Genomic DNA, 16,331 nt, shown 5'->3' with positions numbered 1-16,331 from the left:
GATAAGGTTGTTTTGTAAAAAATGTAAATACATAACTTATCAGCTATCCAACAAGTTAAAAAAAAAAAAAAAAGAATGGAATAGCATATTTGACAAATGTATTAAGTATAATGAAGAGTACTTTAAAGGTGGTAAGTTTGTTTTGTAAAAAACATTTATATACATAGCTTTGGGGTGAGGTTCCGGTATTTGGGGGGGTACCCCCTTGTATGTTAGGAGTATTTAAGCCTACTTATTTACACATGCATCTGGGATGGAATTAGATTTAAAAGTAACAAGTTTATGTATTCAAATCTCAATTTAATTCATCACTTGCATTTTAAGTTTCTATCATGTACAAAGCTCAATAAAAGCTGGGTAAGACAGTGTTCATGCCATTAAGGGATTTCATTATCTTACAAACTATATCATTTTACTAATAACTAGTGACTTAATTATAAACTCTTTGATACTACCTAATATAAATCACAATTCCTAGACTTACAAACTTGTTCAGGATTACCACACATATTTGAATATAGATGAATAAAACTGCAATATAAAGTGTTAAACATGCATTTAAGCAATGGATATATAAAAGTTCCTCATAAAGTTAATACATGTAATAAAGCAGCAAAGTCTGCCAGAGCCACTGTAAGAAAAGATGAGGGCAAAACTGCCTCTGAGTAAGTGACCAAAATATTTTTTATTTTGAACAAAACTAATTGTCCCCATTCCCAAAAGAGCTTTGGTGTCACCACTGGAATTTTTTCAAAACGCTAATTCTCAGTCCTACTTAATCAGAATCTGCAAGGGCAGAGATTATGTAGTTTTAAAAAGCTCTCCAGGTAGTAATTTGGATGTTAGTCCAGTGTTTTGAAATATGTTTTCATAAGACTGGGCCAAGACCAAACTTGGCTGCTTATAGCTGTGCAATTTGGGGCTAGTTACTTAACCTTTGAAAACCTCACCTAGAAAATGACTGTGTTCACTCCTATTTTATAGGGTTACTGAGTTAACACCTGTAATAAAGCACTTAGTAAGCTCTCAATCAACATTAGTTCTTACAATAAAGGGTACACAGTAAGTTTGTTCTCAGTGCATTGGTAGTAGTTATGTAATGATGTGATCATCCCCATGGTTATCTCTGATGTGATCAGTTGTAGGGAATTAGCGTGGACAGAACACCTTTAGTCAGGCCAAAGCCTTGATCTGATGTAAGTGGAGCTTCCTTGGTGTGTGATTTGCATCACCTTTCCACATTCAGAGAAAACTGAACAGAGAAAGAAAAACCTAATTATGAGGGGGTTTCAAAAGGTTCATGGATAACTGGAGTTACAAGAGAATAGAAATTTTCCATGAACTTTCTGAAGCCCTCTCATACTACCAATAAAGAAAAATACACAGGGTCCTTGTGCTGAGAACCTACTAAACCTAGAGGAGATTGATAATAAGACACACATGATTTCCAAGGAATGCCCACAGATGTTGAAAGTATATAAGGATCTTCTACCAGAATCAACAGGGAAGAAAATGTTTCTCTAGAGTCTAGAGCTAATATTGGCATCAATTCAATGGGGTGAATTTGGTTTTAGCTGGAGAGGTAGTATCCTGAATTCAAACTTCTAATTTCCTAAGCATGAGCAAATAGATTTGTTTGGTAAAGCCATCCTTTTGTGTTATTTTTATGACACAGAACTAAACAATACAGATCCTCTCTAAGATATGCTTGTCACATTTAAAGTAAAAGATAAAGTTCTTATCATGGACAAAGCTAACCTCACATGATCTCACCACCAACACCCCTTCGATTATTTCTCTGACCCTACTTTGTTACACTGACTTTTGTCCTATTTCTAAACACTCTAAGCACTTTTGCATGTACTGTCCCCTTTGTGTAGAATACACTTCTACCAGATAATGGCTCACTCTTTCATATACTTTGGATACGATGAATGAGGTTGCTCCTGATGCACTTTTACTTAAATCCACATCAGTTTTCCCACCCACAATGATATTCCTCTTACATTGCACACTTCCACCACACTGGTAAAACCTCGATGTTCTCCTGCTGAAAAATTCTTAATGGCTTCACAAGGTCTTAAAGAAAAGTAAAATGCTTGGTGGTAGTTACTCCTCGGAGTTTCACTACCATAATTCTTCAGCAAACCTAGGCAAATCACTTGCTTTTTGAAATGTAACACAAGCCTTCATGCTACTATTCAGTTTGTTAGAGCTTCCTAACTAAAGGACAATAGTATTGGCCACACGCCCTTGATTATAGCCAGGAAGGTCCTGGAGTATCCCCAAACAAATGCATCTAGCTGAAAGCAGTCTCACTAGGTTACTTTAGAATGGAATAGAATCAGGAATCACTAAAATAAGCTATTGAGTAAACAATGTATAGATCAACAACAGACTAAGAAATGCATAATGCTCCATTCAAGTACTCCCTCAACACAAGAACAATTTGTTCTACTAACACGGCTCTCTGTGATGCTCACCTTCCCTGACTCGAGATCGTTGAAGACAAAATGGGTGCGTAAGCAAATGTGGTGAAGAAAGCTTATGGTGCCCAGCTATCAAAAGATATAGCATCTGGGGTCTTAAAGGCTTGAAGATAAACAAATGGCCATCTAGCTGAGAAGCAACAAAGCCCACATGGAAGAAGCACACCAGTCTGTGTGATTATGAGGTGTTGATGGGATCAGGTATCAGGCATCAAAAACACAAAATAAAACAAACAAATCATATCAATGGGAATGAGGGGGAGGGCAGAGTGGAGACCCAAAGCCCATCAGTAGTCAATTGGACACCCCTTGTCAGAAGGGCCACAAAGAAGCGAAGAACCAGTCAGGGTGCAAAAACCTATGAAACACACAATCTTCCTCTAGCTCTTTAATGATTCCTTCTCCCCACCACCATGACCCCAAATCTGACTAGACCAGAACATGTACACTGGTACAGATAAGAAGGGAGGGAGTAAGGGGGAACCGATCACAATTGGATGTATCCCCCTCCACCGTCAGGGGGACGGACAGCAGAAAAGTAGGTGAAAGGAGACAGCAGTTGGTGTAAGACATGGGGGGGGTTGTTTATAAATTATCAAAGAGACATTGGGGAGGGAGAGGGAAAAATGAGGAGCTGATGCCAGGGGCTTAAGTACAAAGAAAATGTTTCGAAGAAGATGATGACAACATATGTACAGATGTGTATGACACAATGGATGGATAGATGGATGGATTGTGATAAGAGCTGTAAGATCCCCCAATAAAATAACAAAAAAAAAAGCATAATGCATTTAATATAAAATCTTTGATTGACAGTTTCCAGTGATATAACCATGAAACCCACTGTTTCTCACTCATAGTGACACTATATGACAGAGTAAAATGGCCCCATGTGGTTTCCAGGCTGTATGTTTATGGAAGCAGATTACTGAGTCTTTCTCCAACACCACCCTAACCTTGACCCTTCAGACTTCTTGTTTCCCAAATTCAAAGAACATTTAAAACACAATTAAGTCTCTCAAGGATGTCAAAACCATCAGTTTTTAAAAAATAATTCTATTGAGATATAATTAACATATCATACAATTCAATAGCTCAATCATATTCACAAGGGTTGTACAATCACCACCACAATCCACTTGGAACATTTTCTTCCTTCTTGATGTGGTATAAACCAAAGGGAATAGAACCCTTCAAGGAAGGGTTAAGAATGATAGAAATACCACCTTCTGAAGTGTACTGACCTAGAAGGGTATGTTCAAAACCAACAGTTTCACATTTTGAGAATTAAGTTAAGGCAAAGTTTCTACGATTTCTTAGCAAAACCTTTGATGTATCCACACACATTAATGAGTACCTCTCTGGATTTTTTGTTGTTGTTTTAAGTATTTCTGATGGTGAAAAAAATAGGGCTCATTCTCATCTAAGAATATTATACTCAAGAAACACTGATTCTTAAGTTTTGTTTCTGATATTTCGATTCTGGCTCATTTTGGTTTTTGCTTCTGCAGAGATAGTTTCTCTTTTATCACCCTACCTACCCAAATACTTTCAAAATGTTCAATTCTAAGAATATAGCATGAAGTATTTGGACTACGATGGCTAAACAGAATCTACACAACTCTTCCCCTCCTGGAGCAAACCTGAGAGGTCTAGAAGATATTCCATATACACCACTACCTTGGACAGCATTTATATTCCCTTTCCTACTATATTTCATCTGCCTGTTCTTTAAAATTTGTTCAAAAAAATAAAAACAAACACTATGTACTCTTTTTAGAAATCCTAATGGAAATCCATGAATACATACTTACCTGGCAGGGGAGATACCATGATCAAGAAATCTGTGAATAAGATCAAATGTACTCTCCTTTTTACTTTTTTTAGCTGCTCTCCACTTAACCAAATTACCAGATTAAGTGATGTTCTCTACTGTTTCTGTATAAACAGATGCCTGTAACTGATGAAGAGTTCCTAGGTGGCATAAAAATTGTTAAGTGTTCAGCTATTAATTGACAGGCTGGCAATTCAAATCCAACTGGATTAGAGGTTCCCATGACTCTATATCAACTCACTATCAACTGCTTTTATACTTCATAAATACTCAAAACCAAAACCAGACTTTGCTATGGAGTATTTGCTGGCTCATAGCAAGCCCCTGTGGGTTTCAGAGACTGTTAACTGTTTATGGGAACAGAAAGTCCAGTCAAGTCTTTCCCTTGCAGAGTTGCTGATAGTTTCAAACTGCTGATCACGCAGATTGTAGTTCACCATGTAATACATGTAGTACACCACTCAAGGCCCACTGAAACGGGCCTTACCATTGCTACTCACCCATACCAGTTAAGCTATATGGTTACTACCATAACCACTGTGTTGGTTCTTAACTATAATAGCAGTTAATTACTTTCTATCATGATTTTGTTAATTAAACATGAGTACAGATATGAAAAGAAAGTTGAATACTTTGGGGAAAGTAAGGTAAGTTAAGCAATTAAAAAAAATCTCTTTTAAACAGTGTGGGTGAGTAAAACTACTAGGGCAATCATACCTGATCTAAAAGGTTTTGGCACTCAACAGCTGCTTCACTAGTTCTTATAAAGACCTGAATTCACAAATGAAGTACTACACTACAGTATTGCTACTACCTAGCACAGTCCTGTTTATAGTAAAGAGGTACTCATGAAATATGCTGAATTAATGTCAATAATACCTGCTGCCTTTGTAGATTCCCATGCATGAAGAATCTATAAGGCAGGGTAGAAATAACTGTTTCCTGGGTTTCTACGTCCCCTCCATAATTTTCTTGGGGACTCTTAAAACATTCCATACATCAATTGTAACAAGCATATTTGTACATATGTTGCCATCAGCATTTCCAAGACATTTTCTGCTTGAGGCCTTGATATAAACGCCTCTTTCCCCTTCCCCCATCCTCCTGCATCCTTGATCGATTATATACCGTTATTTCTATATTGTTTTATCCTACATATAAATTATACATATTTCCATTATTCGTCCCCTTTGTGTGTGGGGGGGAACTATATATCCAATCTTGTGCTGAGTTCCCTTTTCTCCCCCTCGCCCCTCCCTCACAATCTCTCAACCCTCATGATAGCCTCCTGCAGTTTCTGAGACTGAATTTTTACAGGAGCAGACGGCCTTATCTTTCTCCTACAGAGTGGTGGATGGGCTCAAACCAATGATACTGCAGTTACCAGTGCAATGCTTAACCCATAGTCCCACCAGGGTATCTGTGAAAAGTTTATTGCCACAGTGACTAGGGCTCCTTAAGCAATTTACTACCTCATTGATACTGAAGCTCGGATCATGGTTTAGGAACTTTACACAATTAACCAATACTCAATAAATTCACTGGCAACAGGGATGAAGACTAGAAACTTTTCATGAAGCGTCATGGTAATAATGCCTGAGAGCATATTCTAAGTACTTACCTATATATAAGCATAATTACCCTGTGATACAGGTAGTAGCTCATTTCACAAACAAGACCACAAAATGAGCGAAAGGTTAAGTTATCCACAAAACGACAGAAAGTAGAATTTTTGCAATCATATAGAATGCCAAATGACATCTAGCTTCATGTGTTTGACAGTATTAGTCCATTTTTACACCGACAATTATTAAATGGTTAAAACCAAAATTATGATAGCCTTATAATTTTATATAAATGACTAACATTAATCGCTTTAAAAAGTAAAACATTCCAAAATTCTGAATCTCTAAAGCAGATAGATTAAACACTCTTCTACCCTCCAAAGGTTATGCTCACAAGTTTTTTTTTTTTAAGTCTACTGATTTATAAATTTGGATTTTCTGGGCATGGGAGCCCACTTACAAGACATTGAGTAACTAAACGAGGTGGGGTAAAGGTAGGTAGACAAGGAAAACAAATATTTAAATTTGTACTAAGCTACTTGCTCACTGCCTTGAATCATTGCTTTCTCATGGCTAGCATATATTACTCCCCTAGATTTGTCACTAATTAAGCTTAAAATCAGAGAAATTTACTGGCTTTAATGCTTTTGTGAACTGTGGGACAGATAATAACATTTTCTGCCTGTGAGGTTTAATGGGAAATCAATAGTCCCTTTTTCATATGTGCTGCCATTGAGTGGGGAGTCTGTATATATGGGTGAACCTGGCGGAATAGACCTCATCCCATCAACCCCAGCACCAGAGACATGCCCCACTAATTGTGTCAAAATCCCTATTATCTTAAAATTCTTTTTTCATTTCATTCAAAATGCCTTCCACTGCTGAAAACACATGGCTTCAACAAAAAAATATGAATCAGAAGAAAGTAATTCTGTTTTGAAAGGGTTAAAGTCAAGGAAGTCTGTATCTTCTTGTTATTTATTTATGTAAGCAATGCCTGCTATGAAAGATTGAATATAAAATGGATCCTTGTTAAAGCACTTTGAATTTCTGAGTTCTGAAAACCAGGGCACTGTTATTAAATGTGCTAATGCCTAAAATTAGAATACTGTCTGGGTATACTTCAAAATGGAAAAGCTAATTTAATTTAGAACAGTAAGCATGCACCTCACTTAAAGGTATACAGATTAAAAACAGCAAGAGAAATCACTTGCATTCTGCTTAAGTACATGGCATTAATTAAATCAGTAGCCAATTACTACTTACATAAAAGATTATATACATATTATTTTAAATGCCTAATTTTATAGTGTTTTGCTTCCCCACAACTACTGAAGAAGCAAATCTAATTTTTCTTTGTGGACTAATGTTTGCATTTATTACAATTTCTACAATGACACTCAAACTACTATCTGCCAGCAAAATTGTCGGTGAAACTTTTTCCAAACAAAAAAGACCAGCTGAACTCGAGATAAATTTTGTAGTCTGAGCACTATATTCAGTTGGAAAAGCTCCACAGGTGATTCTGATCGAAAGAAGACAGACTCAAGATTTAAAGGGTTTAAAAGCAGCAAAAGCACCCAGATGTCTGTATTTGCAAATATGACTTAAAACTACAATACTGCACACTCAACAAACTTCACAATGAGCTCCTGAAAATGCTCTAACACTATTCATGGTGGGGCAAGGGCAAAAGAATGGCTAACGGTCATTTTTTATTAGGATGCAATAAACAGAAAGCTGGGCTGCACAAATTTGCATGCACATGATTATCATTGCAAAGTGTTAGTGCTAACAGGAGTTTACACAAACTCTGACCTAAATACATCATCACACAATGAATTTATATTCTCCACATTTAAAAATGGTTAATTAGATGCTATAATAAATTCATAGCCTTATATAAGCATTTAACTGCCTGCCATTGTTAAGAATACTTCTTCACTTTAAATTAAAAGTAATCAAAATGTAAAGGCTAGCAGCATAGCACACACAAGTAACAAAAATAAAATATACTTACTAATTTTCTACCTGTATATTTCCATCCCCAAGTAACACCATCGTCTGAGGCTGAGAGCTCATTAAAGGGCTTTTCCAATGAAAACGAAGAGATTTCCAAATCATCTGGCTTATTGTGTAGATCCTCACTGATTAGTTGTTCATCTTCTACTGCATCTTTTGCAATTGGATTTGTCCAGAGAAAGCCTATTTGGTATCCACTACAACCATTGGCCAGTCTTTCAGAAAATATCTGACTTCCTAACCCTCTAGTTGGATAATAGGAAGGTTCATTCAAACCCTGGGAATAGAATTCCTCTGAGAAATCCTGTAAATCTACTTTTGAAAGATTTTCAGGCATATTTAAAATATCACCTGTGGTTGATAAAGCACGATTCTCACTAATGGGTACTATTTCATTGCCATCAATTGGGATAACAGGAATTACCTGAGGTATATCATAAGGAGTAGCTCTGTACTTGTCCACTTGGGTAGGATCAACACCAACCAAATATGAATGCCCATCAGAAATATCAAGTAATTGTATTTTTTCAAATTCCATCTTTGAATTTCCCACAAAATCCCTTTCTCCATTCAAAGCAGATTCTTGAATTGTGCATTTGGCTTTTTCCCCTTTAAAAGGGTATACATATTCACTTGTTCCACAAGGAACTAAGCAGTCAGTAACATTAGCATGAACATTATCTTCCGTCAAATAAAATCTCTCTTCTTCTTTAATTGATAGTGTTGGTTTATTCAACCCGGACACACTATCAGCAAAAGCAGACAAAATTCCTTCAGTTGATTTAGAGAAAACTTGCTTCAGTTCTGGATTTTCACCATTGTTAATAGACTTACTCTCTTCTACTGACTCTTCTTTACTGGAACTTGAGCTTTGGCTTAAAGGTGATAAAATATGATGGTCTTCATCTTTGTAGTTATTCATGCTACAGGTTTTGCAATTTTTTCCTACTTGGTTTGTTTCATAATCAGAGTTTTTTGTTATGTTAGAATTAACACAAGTAAATGTGCCCACATTCTGACTGGGCACTTCCTTGCATTTTATGCTTTTTTCCTGTTCAAAGATTGCTGTAGAATGTGATTTGACCTTTTCTATCACATTTTCACTTGTTTCTCTATGATTAGCTTCTAATATCTGAAGTTTTAGTGTTTCTTTTTCAGCATCTTCTAACTGGTAAGGCTCACTTAGTTGATCTTCTGTTTTATAGCTCAGTCCTGCTTCACCTTCTTCAGAACAGGGGAAAATACATACAGAGGAAACAGAGCTACTCATACGCGATTTGGAATCATCAAAAGGCTCACCATCTTTGGGCAATGCTTGTGAAGTCTTAAGTTTTGAGTTGTTTATTCTTTGGATTAGTCCATCTGTGTTTGTTTCACATACCGCACCAGTTAAATTATAGGGCTGTGTCTGAACTTTAATTGCCTTAGTATCTACACATGTATCTACTTGGCATAAAGATTCCAACTCATTAGCCCTCTTAGCAAGCCCAACATCTCCCAAAACATTAAATTTACATTTATCTAGGTGAGATAAACTATTTTCTGATGGTAATGATAATTTCTCTTTGTTTTTGAGGTACAGAGTTTCAGTTTCTAAGCTGCCATCACCTAGGTATTGATCAACATTAATCACCATTGAATTTATATGGTGTTTAGGTTCATTGTGATCACCAAGTAGTTTAGCTGCTGCTTCTCTAACATTAGACTGTACCTGAAGACATTCATTTTCAAAGATAACCAAAGTGGTATCTTTTTCTGGACTTACATTAATTCTATCTAGACTGACACTGTCTGCTTTGCTAATATCTAAATTGAAATAATCATTATCTTTTAACGATTTTATTGAGTTATTTTCTCTTTTTTTCAAGTTTAAACTCTTCACTACACTAACTGTTACAGCTTCAGATTCTTCATTTCTTTCAAGACATGTAATGTCATTAAGTAAATTGATAGGTGAATCACCTACCTGATTTACTATTTCTGAACTATGGCTCTCTCTCTCTTCTGGAACAGCATGCAAACATTTTAGTGAGTCATCGCTTATGCTAATATTTGATTCACATAGTGCGACAATATTGTGTAATGTGTTGCTTTCTGTGTAATATTTAGGATATTCAGCATCAACTTTTGTTCTTAAAGAATCAACTTGCATGCTATCACTGCTAGCTTTATAAGGATGATCAGTACTCGTCAAGAATTGAGAATCAGATATAGTTTCCTCATTATATAAGTCCTTTATTTCAGTTGCATCTACCACATTCTGTGGTAGTAGCTTTTTCTGGTGTGCCTTTAAGTATCCTGTCCTTTGTAGAGAATCTGTGGCTAAAAATGTTTTCCCATTATCTAGAGGCCCTTTCAGTTTGTAAATTCCCTCAGAGGTAACAGCTGAATGATAGTCTTCTACTGCAGTTGCTCCAAATGTGGGAGTGCATATTTCATCTTCAACTTCAAGACAATCAGGATCTATAACACAAATACTATAAAACTTGCTATCTTTTGAAGTCTTATATTGCTTATGATCAACACAAATATGATTTTCATTTTTCACTTCTAAATCACGCATACAAAAAGAATTATTCTGATCATTATCGCTGATTTGAGCATTTACTATCATGTCATTCTCTAGTAATGAATAGCACAGATGGTTATCTATAATGGTTTTTTCTTGTACATTCTGGTAAGAAGAAACTACTACATATGAAAGAGACACATGATCTTCAGAACAAAGACCTTCAGACAAGGCTGGTTTACTGTCATTATTCACACACAATATATCACAGACATTTTCTGAATTCTGCTCCCTAAAAGTAAAATCTGAATTCTTGTCACTCTTATCTAAATTTTCATACCTAGCTAAGAACTTATATTTCAGAGTAGAAATAAAGCTAAACGACTGTTTTGGTCTATGACTCTGCTTGTAGCCAAACCGTTCAAGAATTCTAGTCCACATATTAAGATCAGCAGCTGTCCTACTGGCTTCATTATGCCGCTCCTTAACTTCAAGGCTATCCAATAAAGAAGATAAAGTTTTACTTATCTTATTTCCTGGTTTGTTTTCCTTCACAGATTTTTCTAACAGGCCAGTTTTTTCATTCTCATTGTCACTACTTAATTCTTTGCTGAAGCAACAACCCATGTTCTGAAGCTCAAAATTCACATTACAATGCTTGTCCTTTTCGGAACCTCCACAAATCCACCTCAAGCTAACTTTCTATGGTTTCCGATGGGAAGCCAACACCCAGATACCAAAAATAACCCCTTGCACAGCAGTCACAAGTCACTGCCACTCAAATCCAAAATGCTAATTACAAGAGGGTACTTACTGCATAACAAGCATGCTCTTATATCAAACAACATATGGAACTGAAAGATTACAACCAACAACAAAAAATGGTGCACATTATTTTTTCTTATATATGCCATTTCTCATAAATTCCATTTAGAAAGGTCATTATTCCAGCCAGAGGAAAACATTTCAGAATCCTGCTTTTTTCCTGATTCAGTCAACATTCTTGAATTTTCTGCCTTTATAAAACAATGTCCTTGGGCATAAAAAAATCTTTTAAGCTAATTTTATTAGGCATAAAAATGTAATGGTATCAATTAGAGATGCAAGCATGCTAATGCATTCATGAGTGAAATGTGGCACATCTGAGATTTGTTATAAAGTATTCCTGTAAGTAAACATACATAACTAAAAAGGTAAAATATTTTTTAAATGTCTAAAAAAAGAAGAAAAGGCAGAAAAACAACAACAAAATATAAGGGTAGTCGCTCAAGTTCTTAATGGGTACATTAGGGTTAAATATATTAATCTCTGCTCTTTTACAGAGTTGTGAAAATTCCAATTAAGGAAGAAAAAAAAAGGCAAAAGAAGAAAGAGAATAGCAAAATATATACACCCACAAAGTACAAAAACTAGGAAACAACTCAGAAGCACTTGTAGCATGAATGCATAGCATTTAATAAGGTGATAACCCTATTGCTCCTATACTAACTACAGTCCATGTCTGCCAAACTGCATTGTGGGTCTTGTCTTATTTCAACATTTAAGATGATTCCTTCTTAGTACACATAATTATTTTTCTTAGTATGGCTCTGATTCTAAGATAACACTTAAAAAAAAACCAAGCAGTTCTATTAAAACTCCTCTATGAGGGATATTTTGCTATTTATTAATCTACAAATTATGGCTGGTGTTCTATTAATGGTTTACCAAATATTTATATTTTATGCTAAATAAGTTTAATATTTCTAGTTAATTACATATGCACATAAATTCCTATATTGAAACTAACGTCATAGTTCTCAACTTTTCTAATGCTGCGACCCTTTAATAGAGTTCCTCATGTTGTGGTGACCCCCCAACCATAAAATTATTTTCATTGCTACCTCATAACTCTAATTTTGCTACTGTTATGAATTGTAATGTAAATATCTGATATGCAGGATATATTTTCATTGTTACAAATTGAACATAATTAAACAGAATTAAAGCATAGTGATTAATCACAAAACAATATGTAATTATATATAGTGGAATATTTGTGTGTTTCCCAATGGTCTTTGGCGACCACTGTAAAAGGGTCGTTTGACAGCACCCCCCAAGGGGTCGCAACCCACAGGTTGAGAACCGCTAAACTAAAGGGATTAATAATGGTAACTTCAGCACACTTTATATAGCACTTTGAGATATACCTTAAGTAACTGGCCTTCTCCTTGGTTCCTAAGAGATACTCCCTGGAAAACCAACCAACCTACCTATTGTACCTACCTTGAGATTTATTATCTTCAATAAGAACTATAGACCATATCTAACAAGTTAGGTAAGGTGATGAGGTAATTTGGGGGTGGAGACTGGCCAGACCAAAAAGACCACCTCATGAGATCAGGGGAGAAAGGTTAGAGTTTGCATTAAGTAATACGATCCCCAATAAAAACTCTGCACATTTAAGCTCCATGAGCTTTCAGGTTAGTAAAAGATATTTACCAAGTGAAAGGGTTCTTCCCACTGTCTTGGGTCAATTCTGACTCATAGCAACTCTATGTAACAGGGTAACATGTCCCTTCCTTTTTAAGACATGAAAGCTTTGCACTGAGAACCCTCCCAGAATTCACCATTATATGAGGTATCTGTATTATTTTTTCCCCTAGAATAAAGCTAATCTTATGTATAGCACTGTCTGTGAGTCATTCTAGTGAACTATCAAATTCAAAGAGTGGTACGGCCAGCAGTTTAAAAGTGGAGACTGGGAGCCACTAAGCTTATTCTGAGAGGGTAAAGGGGAAATCCCTAAACCTGAAACCAAAAAGAAGAAAAAACACAACAAACACTGCTATCAAGTAGATTCTGACTAATCTGGACCCTAGAGGGTTTCTGAGGCTGTAAATTTTTGCAGTAGAAGGTAACAAGGCCCAGGTGTTAGATTTAATCCGAAAGTATAAATGTGCAGATCTGAATTTTAGATTTAAGCTAATGATTATACTTTCAAGCACAAATTTGAACTATATAAATATGTTTGTTAGCTTACATATATTAAGTCACACTCCCAAGGGCCCTAGAAGTAGATAGTGGATACTATTAACTCCATTCTACAGATACAGAAAATGAAAGACCAAGTGTAAGTAACTTGCTCAGGATGGCACCACTAAACTTGGATATGATAACACTAGCTAGATTAGACCACAACCCTACATTTCTCTTTATATCACTAGAAAAGAATTTATTTATACAAAAAAAAAAAGTCTTCACTCAGGATACAAACTACTCAAATGTGCTACAGAGGTAAATGTAGTAGTGGTTAAAGGAGGAGGTAATAAGAACTTTGTGTCTCGATGCATTTTTACCAAAAATGTGAGTTTTGTTGTATTACTTAACGTCTTTCTGCTTCAGTTTTCATTTTCTCAAATGGAGTCAATACCAATGTCAATTTCAAAAAGTTGTTGGGAGGATTCCAAGTAAACCATGTATGAACTGAACCTTCAAACCACATTCTGAAGAAAACCTCACTTGTCAGGAAGTTGATGCCAACAGAAACACCACAGGACAGGGGAGAACTGCCTCGGTGGGTTGCTGAGACTCTCTATGGGAGTAGAAAGCCCAACATTCTCCTAAGAAGCTGTTGTCTGCGAACATCACCAACACATAACCCACCCGCCACCACCGTGCCTTCCTCATCACATTTAAAGTCTTCATGAGCTGACCCCAACCAACTTCTCCAATCCCCTCTCACTCTAAGGAACCAATCCTCTTTATTGCAGAACCGAGCACTTTCCTTCTGTTGAACATAGGTTTGCTATGCGTTGGAACCAACTAAACACCAAACAACTTGCCGCCACCTCCTCTACTTAACAAGTAATATTCTATTAGAGGAATTATTTTCTATTTATTGAAGAAAAACCATCATCAACAGTTTTTATTTAGGAGCATAATACCCTAGAAGTTTGATTTGGGGAGAGAACACAGTATTCTGTATTAAATAAAAGGAAGTTTAGCTACAATGTCATCATCTGTTGAATATTAGTGTACAGCATTCTTTCTCATAAGTTTACAAGTATATCGGAAGTGTGAGTACATGATAAATGTAAGAGAGTGTCTTCTAGAAACGCAGAAGGAACTAATATTAAGATAAATGTGCTAATCTAGGTTTTAAGCTATGGGTTCTCCTACTAACAGAATCAGCACTGGCCAGGGTTTGGTGATATTTTGGGCATTGAATTCCCTGGATTTGAAGCACTGAGATCAATTTTGAGGCAAGGAGGAACCTCATAAGTTAAAATGTGTTATAGTTATAGATTTGCCATCCTTAGATTTTGTGGACTTGGGGAGCTTTTCAAACGGCCTATGATCAACTAGGTCAAATTCTGTAAAAGCCTGATGTTTGAGTTGCCAGGGTAGACAAGACTGCACTACACATTTTCTAAATTGGATATACAATTTGAATACATGTTCTAAAGTTTAGCTGACAAATTTATAAAAGCATTCTCACCAAAGAAAATTAGGTTAAATCCTTGGGAGGTAGGGGTATAACCTGCACATAAAGACAAATTTGGCGAATGGGTAACTAAACTATTAATTATGCTATCTAAATGTTAATAAAGTTTATTTTCAATTTTGGTAAAGTATACCTATAAGATAAAGAAGAACTACCCCTTTGAGTTTCCGGGGCTGTGATCTTTATGAGAGCAGAAAACCTCATCTTTCTCCTGCAATATGGTCAGTGGTTTGAAACTGCTCACCTTAGCAATTAGCAGTTAACATCTTACTCACTTGGCCAGCAGGAATTCATTTGATGACAGTATCCATGAGCTACATTCCATATTTCTTGACCTAATGAGCTGTAAAACTCCAACAATAAAAGCTACATATTTGAAACACACAGAAAAGTAAAATAGTATAAAATAACTTCTTCAAAGAATTTAAATCAAATATACATACAAGTAGCACCCGTGACTAGGAAAGAGAAGAATCAATGAAGGCAATAGCTATAACTTGAGAATCCTCTTGGTGAAATCAAAATTAGGAAGCCGGAGGGCAGTTAATAGGTACTAGTTGATTTGAGGAACTCTGGTGGTGCACTACATTATACGATAGGCTTAGGTTAGCAGTTCAAATGCTCCAGCTGCCCCAAGGGAAAAGATGAGACTCTTTGCTCTGGTAAAAATTTATAGTTTTAGAAATGCACAGGGACAGCTCTTAGTAGGGTTACTATGACAAGACGGCGGTAAGAGTTGCCTATATTTTCACATAACCCAGACTTTGTATAGTTTTATATTCCTAAGCCCAATATACGAGGGGGTACCCCCCAAAACAAAACAAAAAACAGAAAAAAGCTCCGCCGGGCAGCACTTTCATAGTACTGTATGCATTTCCCCCGCTGGGCAGGCATCAAGCAACTCACTCTGAGTTAGTGCACACAGTGGCACTGCCTGGAAGGTTCTCTCTGGCCACAGTGAATTTTTTCATAAAAAGCTATTTCACACAAACCTCACTTTTTGTGATGGCCGATTTACCAGAACAGTCCATGGCTATGAAATTTTGTTTCCAGTTGAGGAAAAATGCCTCAACTTGTGATATCTCAATATCACAGAAACTTGTGATATTGAACACAGCCTACAAGGACAGCGCTACGGGAAAAACTCGAGTGTACAAATGGTCTCATTTCAACCCAGTACTCCAAGATGTGAATGCAACATGCCAGCATGGAGTAGGGAACCAGTGGAGAGGGCTAGGGGATTGGCTCCAATCCAAAATACTAAGTGGACACCTGCCCCTCCCCGCAGAAGAATTTATTTCAAAAGACGGCATTGAACCTGCAGCTCCAGGAGAGGGACATATCTGATTGGAGTACATGGGAGCAGATGAAGGGGGAGGAGGAGAGGGTAGAGCACATCCTGGCCCACCAGGCCTTGAGGACGATG

At 36.5% G+C, this 16,331-nt stretch overlaps 1 protein-coding gene across 6 annotated transcripts in view; it reads right to left on the bottom strand.

Moving 5' to 3' along the window:
• The window catches only part of LARP4B (La ribonucleoprotein 4B), a 72,493-nt gene that overhangs the window by 44,951 nt on the left and 11,211 nt on the right, over positions 1–16,331 (bottom strand). For 3 of the 6 annotated variants that reach the window (XM_045289781.1, XM_045289782.1, XM_045289783.1), the window contains exon 1: positions 7,909–11,083. The exons of the other annotated variants lie outside the window; for them this stretch is intronic. In XM_045289781.1, coding sequence (XP_045145716.1) covers positions 7,909–11,046 — 3,138 coding nt within the window. In that variant the 5' untranslated portion in view covers positions 11,047–11,083. Of the gene's footprint in view, positions 1–7,908; positions 11,084–16,331 lie in introns of those variants that run through there. 6 annotated transcript variants of the gene reach the window in all.

This window comes from Echinops telfairi, unplaced genomic scaffold (genome assembly GCF_000313985.2).
Source record: "Echinops telfairi isolate 266 unplaced genomic scaffold, ASM31398v2 ScPeMD7_31;HRSCAF=116, whole genome shotgun sequence".
NCBI lineage: Eukaryota > Metazoa > Chordata > Mammalia > Afrosoricida > Tenrecidae > Echinops > Echinops telfairi.
Note: the sequence above shows the minus strand (reverse complement) of the source record. Positions and strands in the feature narration are given on the sequence as shown.